We start from the raw sequence: 23878 nt of genomic DNA on the forward strand, positions 1-23878 counted from the left end.
GTCCCGCACGACGAAATGGAACTGGGCCCAGACATCCCACAGTAGGTCATGGCCAGACCCGGTGGACAGATGGGGCAGGGCACTGGGCAGCAGACCCAGGCTGCACAATGGCATTGGGATTGCCACATACACGTGTGGAGGTGGCCCTAGAAGTGTTGCCTGGGCATGATCAGAACGAGTGGGTAAGGTCCCAGGTGACGGATCGCTTCACAACATGTGACATGTTCCCAGGACATGTCTTCGCTGTCAGGTGACACGTGACCGTGACTTAAAATGTTTCCATAGCACATGCGGATGTTTGTGAGGTTCAGTGACAATGTGAAGGGAAAGCCCGTGTGGCTGTCCCTCTGTCCACAGTGGCTTGGTTCGAGGACCCTCAGACATCCAAGTCCAGGGGCACTCAAGCCCTGTCAGAAAACGACGTGCCTAGGGAGAGCTGCCCCGCGCCCTGTACGCACCAAACCGTCTCTAGACGACTTGGAGCCCCGAGTGCAACCAAGGGCCTGTGACGTGGTCGCCCAGCATGGTCAGGGCCAGAACGAGAGAGGCCTGCACAAGCTCCGTGCGGACGCGGACTCTCCCGATCATTTTCGACACGGTTTGGTAGAACCTGCAGGCGGGGCTGGGTGGACCCACAGACCCGGAGGCCAACTGGACACCCTGGTGTCCCCAGGATCGTACTGGGTGCAGCTGGCCACAGAGGTGCCTGGTGACCAGCCCGCTGTCGCCTGTGGGAACTGGAAGGTGAAGACCCAAGTGTAGACTAGGCGGTGGACGACCGGTCGGAGCCGGCAGGCTGGGCTTCCCCTCACCATTCCATTCTCCACCGTAAACGCACAGCCCTTCTCCGCTCAACAAGAACCAAAGTCCCTCTAAATACAGGGAAGGTGTCATGGCCAAGGTTTGACGAAAGGGCAACATCCCAGGAGAACTGGATTCTTACATTTCTGAGGGCAATTGATTGGTTAGCAATTTCATCCATAAAATAATTGAACACAGACATAGCCGAATGTCCCCGGGCAGCGGGGCGGGTCTGTGCTGGTGACTTCCTCCTCCCTCTCGCCTCGTGGATCCACACTTGTAAAGAAAGTTCTCTGGTAGAAAAGTAGAGGAGCCGGGAAAGTCTCTCGGAGGAGGTGGCATGGAGTCACACCAAGCCGGCCGGCTGTGGCCATGGGGGTGCAGGTCACGGGGCCACTGCCTCCTGCCGAGGTGCCCTTGAGCTCTGGTTGCTCGGCGCTGCGTCCCCTTGCGGACGGCATGACTAACGCGAGGTCTCCCCACAGGCACAGCCGGGCCCCACACCGCAGGACGGACAGCAGCGTGCCAGTCATCTGCGACTATGGCTCGGGCTGCAGCAAGGCGGGCTTCGCTGGATCCGAGGCCCCCCATGCCGTCTTCCCCACCGTCCTGGGGAAGCTCCGGCATGACGTGAGTGACAGGGCATCCTCCCCGGGGTTGCTCAGCCCCTAGGCTCTGCTGGCACCGGCCTGTCTCCTCTCGCACTGGCTGGCCTCAGCTGGTGAGGAGGATGCCGGCCACCACAGGGCTCCTGCTGCTGCGCGGCCTGGCTCCGAGAATCCCGGCAGTCCTGCAGCGCCTTGGTCTGGCCGTGCTGCTGGGGCAGCCCCCCGGGCTAGCAATTATTAAAAACAAGGCGAAACAACCCAGGTCGGTCCAGCTCGGAGGCTGGGAGGCCACAGGGGCGCCCTCTTGTGGCGAGGGCCTTCTTGCCGCACTGTCCCTTGGTGGAAGGTGGAAGACCCAGGAGCAAGAGCGAGGGGGAGGGGAGCACTTGGCTTTTTATTAGGAGCCTGTTCCCTCCGTACAGCATGATCCCACTCACCAGGGCGGAGCTCTGGGGCCACCTCAGTGCCAACACAGCTGCATCGGGTCAAGTGTCCCACACAGGAGCCCTGGGGGCACATGCAGGCACAGCAGTGGGCGCAGAGGGCCACACGGAGAGGCCCTGCTGCCCGCCGGCCGGCCCTCTGCCTTTCCCACCTTGGAGGCTGGTGTGGTGCCGAGCAGCAGCACTCTGGATAGACAGGAGCCGGGCGCAGCCAGTGGGCACTGACACTCGGCCCGAGCCAGGCAGCAGTGGGGCGCTGCCTCTCCAAGGGCGCAGAGGCTGGCAGGCCAGAGAGTGGCCCGAGATGCCCAGGCTCCTGTTTTCCAAGAGAATTTCAGGTCTCGTTTTTCAGATTTTATTATCGTGTCAGCACATGCAGAACTTTCCCCTCTCGGCCGTTGTTGGGCTCACAGCTGGGGCGCTGGGCACACTGGCCTGCCTTGTAGCTGTCACCACCCCTGCCTCCAAGGCTTCCTCACCTCCCAGACTGCAGCTGCCTCCACCAGGGCTCGACCCCCTCCCCTGCCCCACAGTCCCCTCTCCACTCCCCCCAGAGTCCGGCTGTCCTTGTGTGGTGGAGTCACTGTGTCCCTCTCCACTCCCCCCAGAGTCCGGCTGTCCTTACGTGGTGGAGTCACTGTGTCCTCTCTCTACTCCCCCTGAGAGTCCCGCTGTCCTTATGTGGTGGAGTCACCGTGCCTGCCCTTCTGCCACTGGCTTAGCTCTGAGCAGATGTTTCAGGGTCCGTGCACGTGGCAGCTGGTGGCAGAACCTGACTCCTCGGGTCCCCCTCTCCCCAGGGCGCTGCCATTTCTTCTGCAAGTGCGCACATGCCTCTTAGGACCGGCTTTGATCCTTTGGGGTCCATATCCAGAAGGAGAAATGCTGAACCACATTTTTCTATGTTAAGAAATTCAGATTTTAGTGTCGTTCCTAAGTGCTAACTCACTTTTCCACAAGCCCTGTGCAGCTCTGTGGCTGGACGCTCAGCTCCTGCTGGGCCTCACCTTGGGCACAGTGGGGGCTTGGGCAACCCCACCAGCCAGACCCTTTACTCTGCGCAGCATGCGCCTCGCCTGTGCTGCCCCAGGAAAGAACTTCTCACGTCCATGCAGTGGACAAGGCTGAGGGGGATCCTTTGGATTCTGTCCTGAACTGGGGCAGCTCTTCCTGAGGGACACACATTGGTCCTGCAAGGTAGAGACTTCAGGTCCCACCCCATGAAGACCCCCTGGCCCCAGGTTGACTACGCAGTTATCCCCAACATGCAGGACAGACCCCCGGACCCCCAGCAGAGACCTGCACGAGCTGCCCCCCACCCCCTGTTATCAGGGTCAGCACAGCTCCGGAGGGACAGCGGGAGGTGGGACGGGAGAAGCACAAGGCCTGCAGCTGCAGTCCTGGGGATGTGGTCCCCACAGAGCCCAGACCAGCACCCATGTTTTCAGGCTGCAGGTGATCAGAAAATGCCCCACAGAAGAGGAGCGGGCAGGTGGCACCTCCACGGGCAGCCGAGTGGCGCTGGCGTGGAGCCCAGTGTCACAGCCCCTGGGAAACCAGACCTTGGCCCAGCTGAGGGCAGGCTGCGCTCACCTCTGTCGGGGTCTGTGTTCCAGGGGTCCCGTCCCCTGCCAGCCTCTAGCTTTGCCTGCCTGGGCTCTGGCCTCCGGGAGACGTCGCATCCCCTCCAGGCCCCGCTCCAGGCTCGGCATGGCCTGTCCTGGGTTCTCAGGTGCAGGGTGGAGGCTGGAGTGACCCCAGCTCCACTCAGGGCTCCTCCTGGCAGCAGCCGAGATGGCAGCCTGGTGGGAAGACTGGTGGGGACGGAGTGGCAAGATGGGGTTTTACCAAAGTCACTCAGTCTGTTCCAGCCAGCACAGTCCTGACCCACAGGTCGCCCAGCCACAAGACACAGGCCAAGCCCTGTCCATCTGGTCACAGCAACTTCAGAGCAGGACCACAGGCCATCCTCACCCTCAAAGCCACACAGGCAGACCCCTGAAGAGTGCCCGAGGAGGTGGCAGCACTGTGACTTCTGTGTCTGTGCGTCCTTTCGGACTGGAAATGCGCCCTGGTGGCTGGCCTCATTAGCGTGGCGCCCCGCTGCACCGTGGCGATGTTCGAGGAGCAGAGGTCATTCATCGTCCCCCTTGGCCCAGCCGAAGCCTGGGAGATAGCAACTTGTCCGAGGTCTCAGCTAGTGTTCCCTCTGGGGTCCAGCTTCTGCCGTTGGAAAGACACCAAGGCCCAGGGCACGGCCGTGCGGTGGCTGAGGTGGCCTGCAGCACAGACTTGCTTGGAAGCCCGGCTCTGCGTGGCTCAGCACCCTCCCTGACAGCCTGCGCCCTGGCCGGCATCAGCCCCACTCTCTGGCCTGCTGCCCGCTGCCGCCTTGCTCTGTTCCCAGGCCGCGCTTCCTGCAGGCCACTCCCAGCCCAGACCCGGGACTCCTCTGATGAGCGCAGAGGCTCGAGCGCCCCTGGGTTGGCCCACAGGTCCAGGACCCACTCACCCTGCCGCCCTCTCCTGCCAGGACTCAGCCAGGGGCGTTGGCTGTGTGACTCCACATCCTGCCCGGTCCCCTGCCTGTTGCCACCCACACAGGCACATGCCCTACTAGGAGCCTCTGAACCCAACGTGGAGACTGCTTCTCAGGGCACCAGAGTAGCACCTGGCCCAGGAGCTCTGGTGCCTCCCGGCCCCTCCCCTCCAGTGACAGGATGGGAGTCGAAGCTGCCTTGGAGGGGACAGCTCGTCTTCCTAGAAACGGGGAGCCACATCCTCCCTTTCCTCTTCCCGGCCTCTCCCCTGCCCCTTCCCCGCAGGCCCCCTGCCGCATCTGGGCCTCCTCTTCCCAAGGTGGGTGAGGCCGCGTCCTAGCACATCCCGGGTGCTCTACCTCAGCCAACTGGCCCGAACCTCTCGGGGGCAGCGTTGGAGAGGGTCAGATGCCCTTGCTGCAACTCAGGCCACTTTTAACAGCCCCTGTGGCTGCTCATCGCCGAGGGCAGGGACCCGCCGCCCCGAAGCCTGACCCCCTGCTGTGTTTTCCAGAGCGTGTTGGTGGGAATGGACGAGGAGGACTGGTTCATCGGAGACGAGGCCCAGAACAATCGAGGGATGCTCAACTTGCAGTACCCCATCTCCCGGGGAACTGTCACCAGCTGGGACAACCTGGAGAAGGTGGGCTGCAGCTCCGGGGGCGCCTGTCACGGGCATCCCTGCCCTGCTGGACACAGAGGAAGGACTCTCTGTCATGTCTCAGCTCTCAGTCCCTCTGGACATTGTGTCATGGTCCCAACCACAAGGCTCCAGAGTCAGGAGACTGGCTTTGAGTCCCGTCTGCTCTGCTCATTGCAATGTCACTCAGGACAATGGCATGGCCTCTGTGAAGATGGGTACCGTTGTTCCTACCGCACCACTGCTGAGAGGCTTAAAGGGGTGACGGTTGGGGGTCCTTGGTCTGAGAAGGTCAGAAGTCATAAACTCTGTGAAGTTGAGTCTCTCTCTTCACAACCGTGATTCTGACCTGGGCCTGCATGGGGGTTTCGGCAGGTTGCAACTGCCTTAGAAAATATATTTTGGGGGTCTGAGTGTCCCAGGGCTGCTGTAACAGCCATTATGTGGCTGAAACCACAGGCCTGGAGGTCGGAAGCCCAAGGCCAGGCCGGCAGAGCTGTCGGGGCCCCTCCCGCCTGCAGTGTATGCTGTCCAGCTCGGGGTCCCGCAGCCTGTGGCGTCCCTGAGCTCTGCCTTCACCTGCACGTTGGCCGGGGAACAGCCTCCCCAGCAGGACGTCATCTCCTCTGACGATGCTGGCAGTAGCCCTGTTTCCCCGCGGTCGGCTCTGAGGCAGGGCGGGGGCTGCAGCACGTGGGGCCGGGCACGCGCCAACCTGGTGCCCTCTGACACCGAGCTCAGCCAAGCCTGAGGCTTCCAGTGCAGTAGCTGCCCCGCCTCTCCCATTCCGTGGGCCAGACTCGGGCACGGCCCGGGGCCTCGGGAGGTGGGGGCAGATGCCTACTGGGAGCCCCCCAGCCTGGCAGGGCTGGGGGGCCCATGGCCAGGGGCACTCTCGTGTGGCTGCCAGGGCTTCTCCTCGGGGTGTCTGTGTGGGGCTGCCCACAAGGGCTCAGAGCAGGTGCTTGGCTTCCTCCAGAGGCCGGTGGAGGCACAAGGCCCCTGTGGCCCAGCCGTGGAAGTCACACGTCACTTCCGCCTATTCTGCTGTCCCACAAGCCATCTTGAGTCCAGGCCGGAGAGTCCACCCAGGGCGGGGCTCTGGAGGTGGTCATGGGAGCTTGGCTCCGAGGCTTTGCTCACCTGCACAACCCTGGCCCTCGGTAGTGGTGCCACGTGACTCCTGCCCGTGGCCCGTGGTGCTTCCCGGGCCTGGTTCCTGCACCCACCCCCACCCACAGAGCTTGTGCCTCACTCCTCTGCCCAGCGCCCCCTCAGCCAGGGGCAGACAGGAACTTCACCCATGAGAAGCAATAGTGTTTACAGAGCACCTAGGTGTCACGGCCAGCCTGTGCACCCCAAAATTTATATTCTGGAGCCCCGACCCCCAGTCCTGCAGAACGTGCCTGGGTTTAGATGGCCTTTAAGATGGAAATCAAAACGAGGTCGTTAGGGTAGGTCCCACCCACCTGACAGTCCTATAAGAAAGGGAGAGAAGACAGACACACAGAGGACACGGGGAAGCCAGCACCCGAGGCCTCGGGAGGAGCCAGTCTGTGACACCCGGACCCCAGGTGCCAGTCCCCAGGACGTGGGACAAAGGCTGTCTGCTGAAGGCCTGGCTGTGGCACTCTGCTCGGCTGCAGTGGGGAAAGGGCACACTGGATCCCTTGAGCACGCGGGTCTGCCATCCTACGGTGCCCTCTGAGGAAGGGAACCACCTCGGTCCTAAAGACGAGACCAGGGGCTGGCTGGGTCGCCTTGCCAGCGGGTGCCCTGGCACGTGGTGGGGCCTCCCTTCATGCTGGGCCACAGCGGTGCTCTCACTGCCCACACCAGCCCTGCGGTGTCTTGGGTACCCCCAACTTTGGTGCCAGCGCTGCCTCCCCAGCCCCGAGCTGCTGAGAAAGCCCGGTGCCGCCCCGGCTCTGGCCACACGCCTGGCTCCAGGCTGGTTGCTGAGTGGCCCCTCCACAGGTCAGGGCCTCGGGTGCTCCCGACCCCGGCAGCCAGTCGGTGTCAGTGGGTGGATCCAGGTCCGCCTCTGAGACCCGAGGCAGGACTGCGGCAGTGCTGCGTGACCTGCCCGTCTTCCACCACACGGACCATCTGGTGGTGCCCGACACTGGAGATGGTGCCCAGGCCCGGGAACCCTCCCCTGCTCTGATGTTTGGGAATAATTACAAGAAAAAGTCCATGTGTTCAGTGCAGATGCGGATTGTTTTGGAATGTTTTCCATCCTTGGTTGATTGGATCTTTGGATGAGGAACCCCCAGATTCAGAGGCTGACTGCACTGCTTTGTCAGCTAGAGACAGGTGATAGGTGATTGAGAGACGGCAGAGGATTGACACACAGGCGACAGGTGATTGATAGATGACAAGTGATTGATAGGTGGTAGGCGATTGATAGGTGGGAAGTGACTGGTAGGTGGTAGGCGATTGAGAGATGGCAGGGGCTCGACACACAGGCGACAGGTGATGGATGGATGGCTGCCTGGTGCGTGGCAGCAGCTCACCCGCCATGCTCTCTCCCCAGATCTGGCATCACTCCTTCTACCATGTGCTGCACGTCGCCCCTGAGCAGCATCCTCTGATGGTGACAGAGCCACCTTTAAGCAAGATATCCACCAAAGAGAAAATGTCCCAGGTAACAGACCGGGCTGGGCGGGGCGGGGCCGGGTCAGGTCAGCTCTGGCCTCCACCTGGCTGGGAACATCCTCAGGGCCTCGCCTTCTCTGTGGTTCGGAAGGAGCAGGCACGGGCGAGAGCTGTCCCCTTGGCTGGGCACGTGACAGCAGGGATCCCGTCCACCCCCACCCTGCGGGCAGGTCGTTAGTAGCCCCTGTGCTTTCCATGGAGACACCAGAGCAGCAGGGACTGCAGTGCAGTGGCTGCCTCAGGTCACAGGCCAGTGGCTGGTGACTCCTGGATCCAGAGAGGGTGGCCCCAAGCTCCGCTACCAACCCTGCTCCGTGGCCCGTCCCCCTGGGAGGTCTGGTTCTGCTTGGAAGGCTGCGGGGCCTCTCCTGTGAGCCCCACCTCGGTCCTGCTGGGCGGGAGGTCAGTGGTGTGTGCTGATGTGGTTGCCTGGACTGAGCTGCATGGCGGAGCCCCACAGGCCCTGGTGCAAATCGCAGTCCTCGGGACTATGGGGTGGGAGGTGGGGGCTGCAGCGTCCCTGCTGGCGGCCTGAGTTCTCAGCACGCCACTGGGCTTCTAATGAGGACATTGATGCACTAATTAAGCAAGCAGCAGGGCTCTCCATCTGGCCCAGCAATCCCGAAGCCCCGCGGTGTCTCCTGCAGTGAGCAGTGACCGGCAGGGCAGGCCCAGGGCCGAGGCAGCACCTGCAGCCCAGAAAAAGCAGCTCCATCCATCACGGCACAGGTGCGCACTGCCCCGAGTGGACCGTGGACCCTTCTCCCCATGGACATTTAGATCATGGAAGTGGGTCAGTGCTGGGCTCCCAGGGACCAGCACAGGAGGCGCCCATCTGGAGAATGACCAGTGTCCATGAGGCCCTTGGCAAACTGGAGGAGGACAGAGAGGGCAGACCCCTCGCCCCAGGAAGCAGGCTGCTCCCCAGCTGCAGAGAAGGTGTGGTGGTGTGTGCGTGCACCCAAGGAGAGCCGTGAGGAGGAGGTGGCTCCCCTGGCCACTGAGGCCGCGATCCCAAGATGGGCATGACAAGGTGGAGGCCCAGAGGTCGATGGTGTGCTTCCAAACTGAGGCCCAGGCTGAAGACCCCAGAGGAGCCCCAAAGGAGAGAGAGAGATGTGTCCCAGCTCCTGGGGCCTGGCGGGCGGCCCCTGCTGCCCAAGCCTCTGTGCTCAGGCCCATGCTCACTGGGCCCGCCCTCCCTGGGGAGACCACTGCTGCCTCAGCCCACTGCCCCCAGCGTCAGTCCCTTCTGGGAGCACCTAGGACAGGCCTGCAGGACGTTCTGACTACCATCTGGTCACCCAGGCCGCCTGGGTGACCCACGGATGAGCCTCCACACCAGCAGAGCGGTTGGCTCCCAGCAGCTCCCCTCGGCCCCTGCCTGCCTGTTCACCCTGGATCTCTCCAAAGTCACCCCAACCATGTCAGGGGTCAGCAGGAAACCAAGGTTGCTCACCTGGTCATCCTGCTGAGAGTTTGGGAAGGAGCAGTGTAAGCTGGTAACAGGGCCATGGCCACCGTAGGCCCTGAAGAGCCCTGTGGTTACAGCAAGAGCAGCCTTGCCCAGGAACCGGCGGTCAGAGGGGAGGCTGCAGGACAGGCAGGACCTTCTGCACACACCTGCTGTCCCACCTCCCTGAGCTTTCTGGTGTCCCCAAGAGCCACCCAAGAAAAGGCCCCAGACCTCAGCCCGGGGCAGAGGGTGTGCTGAAGGAGAGGCCTCCCCAGGCAAAGGGGCTGTAGCCACCACACAGCCACCCTCCCAGCCAGTGTCCCTCGTCCAGCTGCCCACTTGTGTGGCCCCTGCAGGCTGGTGTTCCCTCGGCAGCCTGCCTCCTGTGGGGATCTGAAATGCCTCGTGCCTCGGAGAAGCCAGCGCGGGTGGGACAGGGAGGCCCCGCCGGGCCCGAGTCCCCAAGGTCCTGGCCCTCACTCTGCCAGCAGCCGTGACCTCGGGCAGATTAGTGGTCACGGCTGTGCCTCAGCTCCCCACCAGGAGGGTGACCACGGAAGCCCCAGGTCGCTGGCGAGGACAGTGAGCTGACGGCACAAGCCAGGCAGGTTCTCAGCCTTCTGCAGACCCGCCCTCGCACCGCGGTTCCCAGACCTGTGTTCCCATCGCTGTGGTGGGATTTTGACTCCAGAACCCCGAAGACCCTCAGCTCTTGACCTTTAGGCTCCGCGACAGGCGAGCAGGACCAAGGCTGGTGTTTGTGCAGTTTTTGGAGCCTGAGGCTCTAGTTTGAGCCCTCGCCCCTGGAATCCGTGCCCTCCCTTCCAGACACGTGCCACATCTGTGGGTCCACCCAGCCGTGACTCCATTGGTGGTGTCTGCAGTTGGGGCTCCCGTAAGGATAGCCGTGACGAGCCAGCGTGAGCCAGGCTACCCAGGGACAGGGCTTCCCTTGGGTAAACTCCCGGTCTCGCATGGTTGGAACTGGACTGCCCCCAGCTCACGTATGATGGCTGTCCCCAGGCAGCCTGTTCAGAGGCTGGGCCTCGGGAGGTGACTGGTCTGAGGGCCCTGCCTCATGGGAGGGCTTGTGCGTCGATGGAGAGGAAGCTGTGGGCACGCGGGGCGTGGTTGGGGGAGCAGGTCACTGACACCGTGCCCCTGGGGAATGTGTCTGGTCCTGGTCTGCCGCTCTCTCTCTACTTCCCCGCTGACAGCTTCCCTCCACCACCCCCTTCCGCCATGATGTTCCAGAGCAGAGGGTTCAGCTGGCCACGGCCTGAACCTCTGAACCATGAGGTAGAAACAAAGGAACAAATCTTTCCTCCTTCAAGTTGTGCCACAGTGATGAAACTGACCAGAAGTTGCCCCTGGCAACACTGCTAGCGTCTTCCACAGGCCCCCTCGGCCATGCGGTCCAGCAACATAGACCTCCTTTCCTAAACACGCTGTCTCGACCCAGTTTTGAGGCCCCAACTGAGGCCAGTCAGTTCCCCTCCTTGGGTGGGCATTTAAGTCCACACCCCAACCACTGCCCTCGTCCAGCTGACACGCCCAGGGCCAGGCTGTACCTGCGGGGCAGCTAAGGACAGCCTCCACGTGCAGAAGACCTGGGAAGGCCCCGATGTCCCAGGGCACAGGAGGCTGGGAAGCCCACCTGCTGCTCCAGCTCGCGGCTGCCTTCGCCGGGCACAAGCCCCCGGGCGGCCCTGACCCGCAGCCCTCTCTCCCTCAGAGTTCAGGTGACAGAGGTGCCGTTCATCCATCTCCATGACACTGCCATGGGTCTCGACAGCACGAGGGCCTTTCAATCCCCAGAGCACAGTTCTGCTGCCCTGCGGGCAAAGCTCATGGCCACCCCCACGGGCACAGGGCCCAGCAATCGGCCACCTGTGCCTAGTCTCCCGGTCACCGGCTCACCGTCTTCTGTCTCCTGTGGCCGGGGCCGTCACGTGCTTGTGCAGGAGGAGCCGGGTTGGCCTCGCCCAGTCACTCCTGCCCTGGCTTCAGTGGGCACCTGGGCCGTGTTCTGAAATACACCAAGTCTACACCAGGGGCTGGGCATCCAGTGCCGCACAAGAGCTGGGAGGTGACCAGGGAAAGCGGCCCTGGCCCCCACCTGCCCGCTGCCGAAGGAAGGGAAGTCCAGTGAAGAGAGCACACTCCACGGGCCTCTGGGGCAGCAGAGGTGCCCGTGGGTGCAGGGCAGTGGTGTGCAAGACCTCCCTGCCCTCATCGGAGGGGACTGCGGCCACAGAAGTGCCCTGAGGGTGTTCCACAGACTGGGAGCCAGTGCCTGGCACTGCCACTCACAGGGCTGGGGACGGGCGCGCTCGGAGCCTGCCTGGAGCCTCTGCTGCTCTGGCTGGGCCCAGCAGTAGGTGAGGCCTGGGCTCTGCCACCTGGGGCCTGGCTGCCAGTGTGGTTGCTTTCCCCCAGATCCTGTTCGAGACCTTCGGCGTCCCTGCCCTGTACATCGCCAACCCGGGCGTCCTGTCTCTGTACTCCTCCGGCCAGACCTCAGGTGAGTGGCCCTGTGGGAGCCCCTCCCTGCCCTCTTGTCCCATCCCAGCACACACTCCCTCCCTGGCACAGGAGAGGGGACTCCACACAGCTCACACCCCACCTTTCCACCCTCCTGGTTAAGCAAATGTGCCCAGATTTTTAAAATCGCTGGACTCGCCTTTATTTTTCACAGCTTTATTGAGGTGTCGCTGACATACAAGCCCCATCTGTTTCAGGGACACGCTTTGACAGGTTTGATGTATGGGTCACCATGACCACCATGATGCACCCCCCCTCACCCCTACCGGCTCCCCTCATGCCACCCCTTCCCACCTGTCCCCAGGTGATGGCCAATCCGTCCCTGCAGATGAGTTTGCATTGCTAGAATTTGGTATAAATGGCATCAGAAGGCAAGGACTCTTTTCTATGTGTCGCTCTCCCTGTGAATAATTTGGAAATCCTTTTGCATTGGTGGTGCGTTTCTTGGTATCGCTGCGTTGCTGTCCCGTGTGGTGAATGCACCCTCATTTGTTTGTCCACGAACGGGTTTGGGGCTATTTCTAGCTCGGAGCTGTTGGAAGAAAGTTGCCATGCGCGTTGCTGCGGACGTCTCTGCATGGATGTGCGCTCTCACTGGGTCTTGGTGCATATCCAGAGGTGGACTGTCTGGGCCACGTGATGGCCCTGCAAGCTAGTCACCAAGGCAGCCAGGCCGCTCTGCCGGTCCACGGCCGTGGGCGCTCTGGGCAAGGGATGGGAGTGCAGGGTGTGTCCCAGGCTTCGGTTAGCACCCTGGCCACGCTGGCACTGGACCTTCTTCCTGGCTCCCATTGGGCGTCCTCCTGGGAAGCGCTCTGCAGGCTCGCCCTGCTCCTCCCAGGCCTCGGGCTTGTGTTTCAGCGCTGTGTCTCCATCCTGGACACAGCCCTTCGACAGACGCACGTTCCGCACACGCCCGTCCCTGCCTTCCCCTTCACTCTCGTCCTGTCCTTTGAAGAGCAGGTTTTGATATCCATTCCGTCCAGTTATCAGTTTATTGTTGTGTGGACTGCGACTTTGGTATCATATCTAAGAAATAGATGCTGAGCCATGGCGTGTGTCTCTCATCCCAGTGGCTTGAGTGGGTGAGAGGCCAAGCCACAGCAACGTAGCCAGGCCCTGCCTCACAATAAAAATAAAAAGGAAAAGACAGAGAAGCCAAACTCAAAGATATGCTGCTAGAACTCTCATGCATTTTAGTTTTGCACTTAGTCCTAGGGATCGTTTTGAATAGGCGTAAGGCATGAATGAAGTGCGTGTATGCACACATGTGTGTGCATGTATGTACATGTGTGTGCTTGCGCATGCATGTGTGTGTGTGCAGAGCTCCAGTTTCTCCCGAGGTGTCTGTTGGAGACACCCTTTTCTAGGCTGACTTGCTGGTGCACGGTTGTCTGTGTGCTCCGGCTCCTCTGGTGCCCTGGACCCTGTCTCCTTAGCTCTGTGTCCAGTCGTGGGCTGCTGCCATGTTGTCCTGAGGAGCAGCTTGTGAGGAGTCTCTGAATGAGGTGACATCAGTGCTACTGTTTTGGTCTCTTGTTTTTGAAAGTTTTTGGCTATTTTAGTCCTCAACATTTCCATATGAATTTTAGAATCAGTTTGTAATTTTCTAAAACAAACAAACAACATAAAAAAAAATCCAAAATCACTTCTTTGGGTGCTGTGGTTTTGTTTTGCTTTTGTGGCCTCTTGCCAGGGCCTCTTGCTTGCTGGGCGAGTGCTGACCCCTGAGCTCACCCCCAGCCTAGGGCGTGAGGTTTTGATCGGAGCCAGCTTGCATATTTAGCTCCAACCAGCAACCGTGGCATGCATGCTGGGAACGCTCGTTTCTCCCAGGAGCTTCCTATGTTCACAACGGACAGGCCACAGGTGTCTTGTCAGATCTGTCTTTGTTTCTTACACTCTGGTGCTGTAGTAAATTATATTTTTATTTCAATTTTTATTGTTCATTGCTAGTTAGGTAGGAATGCAATCAATTTCTTGTTTTTGTGATGCAAGATCAAACCCACTGCCTTGCACATGCCAGGCAAGCACTCTACCTTGAGCTACATCCATCCCAGGTCCCTACAATTGATTTTTGTACATTGACATTATATACTTATATTCTAATTAAACTCATTTATTTAGATTTCATAGGGTTTATTACTTGGACCATCGTTTTGTAAACAAAGTCTTATTCCATTCCATTATTTCAGAATTGGATGCTTTTATGTTTTGTTTTGTTTTCTGGTTGTACAGAGTGAATTCCCCAGTACACTCCTGGTCAGAAGTGGTGGGGCAGAAGCCCCTAATCTTGCTCCTAATCTTAGAGGGAACCATTAGGTCTTGCAGTGACAGCTTTGGTTTCTTATCAGCGTCCTTTATGCCTTTGAAGGTTTCTTATGTTCTCAGTTTGCTGAGAAGTATTTTACCAGTAGTGGAGGTTGGATTTTCTCAAAAGCACTCTCTGCATCTACTGAGTGGCATCTGGGTCTTCTCTCCTCTTTAATATGGTGGCTCTCCCTGTTTGATTTGGACTAACAGAACTTCCTGGCCTTCCAGGCCAGACTCGTCTGGTCACGACTGAGCCGTTGTATGTGTCACTGATTCTCCTTGAACTTTGAGTCCATATTCACAGGTGACAGTGGCCTAGTGTTCCAGCTCCCAGGGACACCGCCTTCTAGCCTGGCACCCAGTATCTTGAAGGCAGCCTCTGTGCTCTTGGTTGCGAGGGTGGGTGGGAATCCCCGGTCCCCAGCACGGCTGGAAGGGGAGGGCCTGTCTGCGTGACTGGCTTCGTTGGAATGTGCAGTCCTAGGCTGAAGACTCGACAGGCGTGAGGAGCCGGTGCCTGGACCCCGGTCAGCTCTGGAGGCCCCAGAAGCCAGTCTGTCTCACAGAATGAGTCATGCGTTTCCACTGCCACTCACGTCCCTTGGGCCACCCCTCTTAGCGTGCCTGCTGGCTGACATGCAGCTCCTCCACGCGTTCAGACTGCCCCACACCTCGGTGCTGCCCAGGGGTGCTCGTGCCCAGAGGCGCCGTCAGCCTCACGGCACTCTCCTTCCTCTCGACCCCTTGACCCCTGCTGCCGACCTTCCTCCCCTAACCATAAGGAAAGGAGCAATCCAGGCTCCCCTCCCAACAGCCCTCCCCAGGAAGAAGCCGACTCCTCGGACCTCTTCCCCTCTGCCTTCTCTTCCTGAGGCCTGGCAGTGGTAAGGCATGCGTGTACCCCGCGTGACGATACCAACGTGTTTTCTTACCCAGGAACAACCATCGAATCTGGAGAAGGAATGACGTACTTTGTGCCCATTATTGATGGCTGTCCTTTGCTTCAGTCAACCGTCCAGATGGACATAGCCGGCCAAGACCTGACCTCGTACCTCCTGCAACTGTTGGCAGACAGTAGGAACTTACTGGTGAGCACAGGTAGGAAGCGGCTATTCTCAGCCAGCACTGGGGTATGATATCCTTCTCGCCTTGCTCAACCTGCAGCCCTCAATTTGTAAAGCTAAGGCTACAGGACCAGCATCCAAGTTCTAAAATCAGCCCTATCTGTATTTAGGGACATTTAGTTCCTTGACAATGATGAGAGTGACAATGGTGATGGTGATGGTGAAGATGGTGATGTGAAGATGGTGGTGATGGTGGTGGCGATGGTGGTGGCGATGAAGTCAGTGATGATGGTGGTGGTGGTGACAGTGGTGCTACTGGTGGTGGTGATGGTGGTGATGGTGCTGGTGGTGGTGGTGATGGTGGTGGTGCTGGTGGTGATGGTGATGGTGGTGATGGTGGTGGTGCTGGTGGTGGTGGTGGTGATGGTGGTCGTGGTGATGGTGGTGGTGGTGGTGGTGGTGATAGTGGTGGTGGTGATGATGGTGGTGGCAATGGTGGTGGTGGTGGTGGTGGTGGTGATGGTGGTGGTGGTGGTGGTGGTGGTGGTGGTGGTTGTGGTGGTGATGGTGATAGTGGTGGTGGTGGTGGTGCTGGTGGTGGTGGTGGTGATGGTGGTTGTGGTGGTGGTGGTGGTTGTGGTGGTGGTGGTGGTGGTGGTGGTGCTGGTGGTGGTGGTGGTGGTGCTGGTGGTGATGGTGGTGATGATGGTTGTGGTGGTGGTGGTGGTGGTGATGGTGGTGGTGGTGATGGTGGTGATGGTGGTGGTGGTGATGGTGATGGTGGTGGTGGTGGTGGTGGTGGTGATGGTGGTGGTGGTGATGGTGGTGGTGCTGGTGGTGGTGGTGGTGATGGTGGTTGTGGTGGTGGTGGTGGTTGTGGTGGTGGTGGTGGTGGTGGTGCTGGTGGTGGTGGTGGTGGTGCTGGTGGTGATGGTGGTGATGATGGTTGTGGTGGTGGTGGTGGTGGTGATGGTGGTGGTGGTGATGGTGGTGATGGTGGTGGTGGTGATGGTGATGGTGGTGCTGGTGGTGGTGGTGGTGATGGTGGTCGTGGTGATGGTGGTGGTGGTGGTGGTGGTGATAGTGGTGGTGGTGATGATGGTGGTGGCAATGGTGGTGGTGGTGGTGGTGGTGGTGGTGGTGGTGGTTGTGGTGGTGATGGTGATAGTGGTGGTGGTGGTGGTGCTGGTGGTGGTGGTGGTGATGGTGGTTGTGGTGGTGGTGGTGGTTGTGGTGGTGGTGGTGGTGGTGGTGCTGGTGGTGGTGGTGGTGGTGCTGGTGGTGATGGTGGTGATGATGGTTGTGGTGGTGGTGGTGGTGGTGATGGTGGTGGTGGTGATGGTGGTGATGGTGGTGGTGGTGATGGTGATGGTGGTGGTGATGGTGGTGGTGATAGTGGTCGTGGTGATGGTGGTGGTGGTGGTGGTGGTTTTTATGGTAACTATGAGTTAAGCTTTACAGAGAACTGAGACTGTGCAAGGCACATTCTCTCTTTGCTTCTTGCCACAACCCTATGAGGGGAACAGTTATTTCTATTGCAAGACAAAGAGGCCTAGGAAGGTTAGGGGATGTGGCCAGCATCCTGTAAGTGGGGGTTTTAGCTCTTGGGAGGTGAGCAGTGCCTGTCCTATTTTTCAGCTGTCTCTGGACATTCCCAGCTTGAGCACACTGCATGACAGCCACTTCCAATAAGCCTGCAATCCCGCATTGGCCTTTCCGGTCATCCCAGGCCAGAGGTCTATGTCCAGTGCCTAGCAAAGTAGGGAGACCTGAAGAACACCACCAATCAGGAGGAAGTGAGAATCGGTCCTGGCCCAGCTATGGCACGTTAATGACAAATCACGTTTAGCAAGATGTCTATGTGCATTATTTCAGTTTGTCCTTAAAATGACCCTGAGAGTGATCATTAATTCTATTCATGCAGCTGAAGGAAGGCAGGCTTAGGGAATGAGGCACTTGCGTAAATGTAGGCATTTAGTCAATGGCAGAGGTAGGATTTGGACCCAGCTTCGTCTCACCAAAGCTTGAACTAGGTGAAGAAGGGAAAAGTATCAGGAGTCAGAGCATCTTAGCAGCAGGAAGGGAGAAGGGATTGCTCGATTGCTCGGCTTGCTGGCCGGGCGTTGGAACTGGGAGAACGGAGCAGACTGGGCAGGAGCCCTCTGGGCGGAGCAAGTGGCGGTGGGATCCGGGCGTCAGTGGGCTGCAGAGCAGGTGGGATTTCCAGGGCAGCCCTGCGAGAAATTCCCTGCTGATTGCAACTCAGAGGTTCAGCTGTCGCCAGCTGCCCAGAAAGGGGGGCATTGCCTTCCAGGAGAAAGTGGGGGCGTCGCCTTCTAGAACAAGGGGGGCATGGCCTTCCAGGGACGAGGCTTGCAGACTCTCCTGCTGCAGTAAATAACAAGGAGATTTGATTTTCTAGAACCCAAAACACACCACACATGGCAGGGTCTCAACCTACAAAATGCGGACGTCCTGCCACCCTCATCTCAGGGCAGGTCCAGGCCCTCGTGGTAGGGACAGGAGGACCTGCAGCCAGGCTACGCGTGGAGGGCTGCTGGTGGGGTCTCTCCGCCCGGCAGGGGCTTCTGTGAGTGGCTCTCCTGTCTCCTCTAGCTGGGGCTTTTCCTTTGTCCCGTAGCGGACCGAGAGTTCGTCAGGGACATGAAAGAGAAGTGCTGCTATGTGGCCCTGGACTTTGACTTGGAGAAGTCGAAGGACAGCCTCCTTCCCTGCCAAGACAGATTCCTGCTGCCCGATGGCCAGGAGATCACGCTGAGGCAGGAGCATTTCCTGTGCCCCGAGGTGCTCTTCCAGCCCAGCCTCATAGGTGAGTCTGGGGAAGGCAGCCAGGGCGGCCATCGGGCCCCGGCAAAGCAAGTGCTGGGCCCAGGAGGGCCTATTGGAGTGCCGAGGGGCGCTCTGCGGCAGAAGCTCCTCTGGTGCCTGCTGTGTGCCCCTGGTTTTGCTGGCCCTTGCCCTTGAGTGGCCCTTTTCTCCTCCCCCTTCTCCTGTTCGCCTCACAGAGAAGGAAACTCGCCCTGGCGTCTTAGGTCATCTGCCAGGAGGATGCTAACTCCGCTGGGCTGCAGCCTTCCCAAGGGAAGTTTTAAAACTCCAGCTGCTTCCAAAATGATTTACATACAAGTGAAGACAAGTGAGGCAGGAAAGTAAAACCCGCAGATTCGGAGGGAACTTGAAGAGGTTGGAAATGAGCCTCCAGCTGAGTGAACCTGGCAGGCAGCACTGGGGAGGGACAGCAGCGGGGTACAGAGTCACCAGCACAGGGAGATGAGGTTTGCTGGGAAGGTATGGAAAACCAAATGTTCCCTGGAATCCAAGTCTTGGAATGGGTTGTCACAGTCACGACATTTCAGTCAGCTTTTTTGCTGCTGTGACTTAAAAAAATCTGACCAGAACAATTTTAAAGGAGAAAAGTTTCCTTGACAGCTCATGTTTCAGAGGTCTTAGTCCCTAGAAGGCTGGCTCCCATCCTCAGGGATCAAGTGAGGCAGAACATCGTGACTGAAGGAAGCATGTGGCAGAGGGAAGCAGCTCCCATCACCCAGAGCCGGGAGAGCCACTCTCCAGACGGAAACCTAGGACCCAAAGCCACGCCCATCGACCCCTCCTCCAGCCTCGCCCCCCACGCCAGCTCCACTCAGTAATCCCACGGGTTAAACCTCCCATTGGGTTAAGACTCAAACCCCATTATGTCTCCTCCAAACCTTCTTGCATTGTCTCACACGTGAGCTTTTGGGGGACCCCTCACATCCAAGCCATAACGCATGGGACGGAGAGGGCCTGGCTGCATTTCCCAGGACCAGCTAAGAAGTGCCTGGCACAGTCCTGGGAGAGGCAGGGGGGAGGGGGGTGCCAGTTCCCCTGCTCGACCAGAGGCATCCAGTTTTAAAATCACAGCACATGCCACCCCCCCAAATATTGAGTCACTGGAGTCCTTACCCCACTGCGTCCAGGTCCTCTCCAGGGTCTGGGTGGACCCCAGGGGAAATGGACACCACCTGGTTCAGTAGCTGCTCAGGCCCTGGCCAAGGCATCAGATGTAAGGGAACAGCAGCCCCTCCAGAGGCCCAGGGCATCCGAGACCGTCACGTGCCAGGGCTCTGCCTTTCTGTGGGCTCAGGAGGGTTGCTCAGGATCCCTGTGCAAAGGCCAGGACACTGGCCGGCCAAGAGCCTTTCACAACACAGTCAGTAGGGAGGCTTGAGAAACTGTCCGAACCATCCGATGGTGGACTCCCTGGGCGAGGAGGCAGAACCAGCACTATCAGCTGGCCGTGGGTCCTGCGGAGCTGGAGCCAGGCCCCCTTCACTACCGTGGAGAAGCCACCGGCCTCCTATGGGGGCGCCGAGGTCCTGTGCCACCCGGGGGACATGGGTGCCCACTGCCGACAGCTGGGGGAGGGCCGGGTGTGGGCACGGCTGTAGCCCGGGCTCTCTCGCTCCTGCCTGGCAGGGAGGAACAGCCTGGGCATGCCCATGACCGTCTTCCGCTGCATCTCCTCCTGTCACCCCCGCCACTGGAAGGCCCTCTTTAGCCACATAATCCTGTCTGGAGGAACGGGCTCCTGCTCTGGCCTGCGGTCCCGACTGCAGAGAGAAATAGACAAACTGGTTTGCCCCGCCTTCAACACCCAGGTGAGTTCCCAGCCACCTGGGGGCCCGCCTTCAACACCCAGGTGAGTTCCCAGCCACCTGGGGGCCCGCCCAGACACTGCCAGAACGCCCGGCTGGGGCCAGGTGGTCCTGGCACTGGGGAAGCATCGGTAGACAAAGGAGGCCAGCCCTCGAGCTTCCATTGCAGTGGGGCGGAAGCAGCCACGGACAGACCCCTGACGGGGAGGGCTTGTGGGAAGGGGAGGGGGCAGAGTGGAGCCAGGCGGGCACAGCTGGCCGGGACCCAGAGAGGCAGGGGAGCCAGTGACCATCGGGAAGCTGTGGGGAGCCCATGCCAGAGAGGACCTGAGACCACCAAGGCTTGGGCAGAGGGACACCGTCCGCCAGTGCCGTTGTCAGGGGTGGGGTGGACTGCCCTCAGGTGTGGGGTGGACTGCCCTCAGGTGTGGGGTGGACTGTCCTCAGGTGTGGGGTGGACTGCCCTCAGGTGTGGGGTGGACTGCCCTCAGGTGCGGGCTGTTCCCAAGTAGAGGGTGGGCTGTCCCGAGGTGTGGGGTAGGCTGTCCTCAGGTGTGGGGTAGGCTGTCCTCAGGTGTGGGGTGGACTGCCCTCAGGTGTGGGCTGTCCTCAGGTGTGGGTGGACTGTCCCCAGATGTGGGTTGTCCTCAGGAGTGTGGTGTGCCCTGCCGGGATGTCAGGATGCAGGCTCTAGAACAAGCCCAGCTGAGGGTGCCCAGTCCCTCTGCGAGCTCCGCCGTCTGTCCGTCCGTCCGTCCGTCCGCACGGGCCCTTTGGTGGAATGCAGCCCTCTTCGGCCCTGGCACCCTCTGTGCTGAGCTGTCCCCTCTGGCTTGCTCTTGGTTTGCTTCTGGCCTCACAGTCCCTGTTGCGGCTGGGGTTCTGCCCTCCTCCTTGGCCCTGGGTCCTCTGACTTGCCTGCTGCCCTGGAGCTGGCTCTGAGCTCCCCAGCCAACTGTGGCTGCCCCGGGCTGGCCTGCGAGTGCCTCCTCTCTGTCCGCCGCCCTTCGAGGTTGCTCCGTGTCCTCCCTGGGGCAGTGAGCTCAGAAGCTGCCTCCCTTGTACCCGTCTGGAGGCCACCTCCTCCCAGGGCCCACTGGCAGGAGGTGCGGACTTCACCGCTGTGCCCTGGCTCCCCAGCCTTCGCTGGAGGACTGCCTCAGTCAGTACCCCGCCTGCCGCACGGCTCCTGGGTTTGTGGGTCTGGCCGCGGGCAGGGCTCTCCCAGCCAGAGCGTCTCGTGCGTGCCCTGCTGAAGTCGCAGGCCTTCTGCCTGTCCTCGCTCTTTGGTGTGACCACTGAGTTATAGACCAGGCTGCTGTGTGACAGTCGACCTGGCAAAGTCCCTTGTTCTACCAGCCACAGTCACAGACGCCACCCTGGCCTACCACCCGCAGCCCTCAGCTCACAGAATGCTGAGCGCTGACCCTATCCTTCCTTCCTCCGACCCAGCGCCTGGTGACACATCACACAGGGCTCCACACAGCGCAAGCCCTGCCGCCCCCGGGCGCCCTGCCCACTCCCTCCCGAGCCCGCAGCCCCGTGTATCCATGTTTACATCCTAGGGGACAATGGCCCCTCCCGCTTCGCACTCTGCCCCCCGCTCTGCCACTGCCTCCTGACCTCCCTGCCCTCTGAGCCCCTGCCTCTTGGTGAGGTGAACTCTTACCACATCAAGGAGGAGGCTACCCCTCAGCCAGGACGGGAAGCCAGTGAACGTGGACGATGGTCAGTGTCTTGGCAGTAATGGCAAAGGGGAGCTGTGGGCCATCTTTGTGCTACAGCCGTGGCTGGGCTGCCCGGCACCAGCCCTTCCCTCCTCTGCAGAGCCCCTCAGGTGCGCCCACCGCCCACCCCGCGGGAGAGGGGAGCTGCTTTCCTGAGACTGGTTCTGAAGCAGCCTAACCCCTCTCCTGACCCGCCCTGGAGGCGGAGCTCCGAGGGGCTCCCCTAAAGGAGAGCACTGTCCCCTTCCAGAGCCACTCACCAGCAGCAGGAGAGCCGGCTGCCAGGGGCCAGGAGCCCGACACCGGTGATGGCACACGGGCCTTCCGCTCCATGGTGGTGTGAAAGCCAGGGTTCAGGTGGCCGTGTCTGCAGCTTGGAACTTTGAGCTTTTCCCAGCTAGCGGTAGGCGGCACGGTCCTCACTCTTGCTGCCAGGTGGCCACAGCTCCTGGTCAGCTCTGTGATGGCAGCAGCGGGCTCAGCGCCCGGGCACGAGTGGCGGAGCTGGGTGTTCTGCAGGGCGGGGTTCCACGTGGCTCCACTGCAAGCCTTCCATCAGGATGGGAGCCCCGGCCGGGGGGCGGCTGTGTTCCTTCCAGATGTCCCCACTGTTCCCAGCTGAACTCTTTGCATTATTATTATTTTAGGATACTCTTTCTTTCTCCTAGAATCCGTTCTAGATGTGGGTTTTTTTTTTTTGTTTGTTTGTTTTTTGTTTTTTTTGGGGGGTGCTGGGGATTTGAACCCAGGGCCTTGTGCTTGCAAGGCAAGCACTCCACCAACTGAGCTATCTCCCCAGCCCACTAAATGTGGGTTTTTGATATCAGAAATACAGGCGAAATCTAAGGCTTTCGAAAAGTGTGGCCAAATGCCCATGGAAGCTGCCGCCGGCTTTGTCTTCAAACCCCTTTTGCCAGCTGGATAGGTGGGGAGCAAGTACTGTCCTGCTCTTTCTTCCTTCTGTTTTAAAGCGCCTTTCTGTGGTCGCCTGTTCCAACCTCGGCCACGTTTTCCATGGGTACTCTTGCTTTCTTCTTAATGCACACAGCCCCCAGGGTCTGGCTCTAGTGTGTTTGGGTAAGATGCAGGCGGAGTGGACTCGTCCCCGGTCAGAAGAAAGCAGCCGAGGCCCCGGGTGCCTGGCATGGCCTGTTCCCTACCCAAAGGACCCACCTGAAACATGCAACCCCTCTCCCGGACCCTCTTTCTCCCTCCTTAAAATCAACGTGATACCCCTCTTCACTGAGGCCAGCCACGGGTCCAAGCCGGGCAGTTCTGTGGGCGACAGAGCCAGCAGGTGTCAGGGACGGGCTGAGAGCTCAACTTGACTTTCCCCGCTGCACCTGAATCCCCAGCCCCAGCTTCCCGTGCAGACGCTGGAGCCTGCCCCACCCCCATGTCTCAGGACAGCAGCCAAGCTGTTGCCAGAAGCCCTGCGCCTTGCAGGACGTCAGTGAGACCTGAGGGTGGCAGGCCCGACCTCGACAGTGACCCTGACCCTCCTGAGCCTCAGCGGCCCCCCCCGACCAGTGGGTGAGGGGGGTCCCGCTCTCCTAGAGCAGGAGCCACGGAGGCACTTCGGAGAGCTCAGGGACGAGGGGAGGAGGCCGGAGCCCTGGGGAAGGGATTGCCCTGGATGTGGTTGTGGGTGGGGTCAGTGGGCTGGGAGTGAAGGTCAGGGACCGCTAGCTTCCCCTCAGAACAGGTCTGCCAGGAGGGGCCCAGGTTAGAAGGTGCCCTCCTGTGTCTCCCCATTGCTGAGGGTGAGGGTGCTGGAAGGAGGTGCCAGCTGCTCAAGAGTACCAACCCATGGAAAAGCCCGCCTGCCAGGAGGAGCCCAGCCTGTGGAAGCAGCTGTCCCTGTAGAGCTGTGGACTGACAGGCCTTCTCCCCTCCCCTCCCCTCCCCTCTGCACTGCCTCTACCTTCCAGGTGTACACCTCTCCATACGCCAAGTACGGTGCCTGGGTGGGTGGCTCCATCCTGTGTTCGCTGTCCACGTTCGAGGAAATGTGGGTGACCAACAAAGAGTACAAGGACATGGGATTCTCCGCCGTCAGCAGAAGAAGCATCTGACATGTGACTGCCAGGGCCCTGCCTGTGCCACCCACCCAGGTCCAGGTCAGAGTGGGTCAGCTTGTGGAGCCCGCTCACACGCGAGGTCCTTCCTCCCCGGCCGCCGGTAAATAGGCCAACGAGGGATGCTGTGTCTCCTCGTGAACTCCCTCCCGCCTCCCAGCTGGGACAGCGGCACACACCCCTGACTCAGCCCCAACAAACAGGTGGCTTCCCATGCCTGTGGCTGTGCCCTGGGGTGGCCAGGGCTCCTCCTGCAGCCCCACACTTGGGACGTGCTGGCAGAGCCTCTGCAGCAGCATTGTCTTCGTCCATGGGGAGGGGGTCTGGCTCCATTTACTGTTGCTGAAACAA

At 60.3% G+C, this 23878-nt stretch overlaps 1 protein-coding gene across 1 annotated transcript; it reads left to right on the top strand.

The window, feature by feature from the left end:
• Window positions 1-1260: 1260 nt before the first annotated feature.
• On the top strand, window positions 1261-23615 carry LOC306639647 (actin, alpha skeletal muscle 2-like; the record flags this gene model as incomplete). Its single annotated transcript, XM_079103434.1, has 8 exons — window positions 1261-1431; window positions 4907-5035; window positions 7569-7679; window positions 11586-11670; window positions 14940-15101; window positions 17709-17897; window positions 19544-19725; window positions 23381-23615. The coding sequence occupies 8 exons, from the start codon at window positions 1261-1263 to the stop codon at window positions 23522-23524; spliced, it is 1173 nt and encodes a 390-aa protein (XP_078959560.1). The 3' UTR covers window positions 23525-23615.
• Window positions 23616-23878: the final 263 nt, after the last annotated feature.

This window comes from Sciurus vulgaris (genome assembly GCF_902686455.1).
Source record: "Sciurus vulgaris genome assembly, chromosome: 11".
NCBI classification, from domain to species: Eukaryota; Metazoa; Chordata; class Mammalia; order Rodentia; family Sciuridae; genus Sciurus; species Sciurus vulgaris.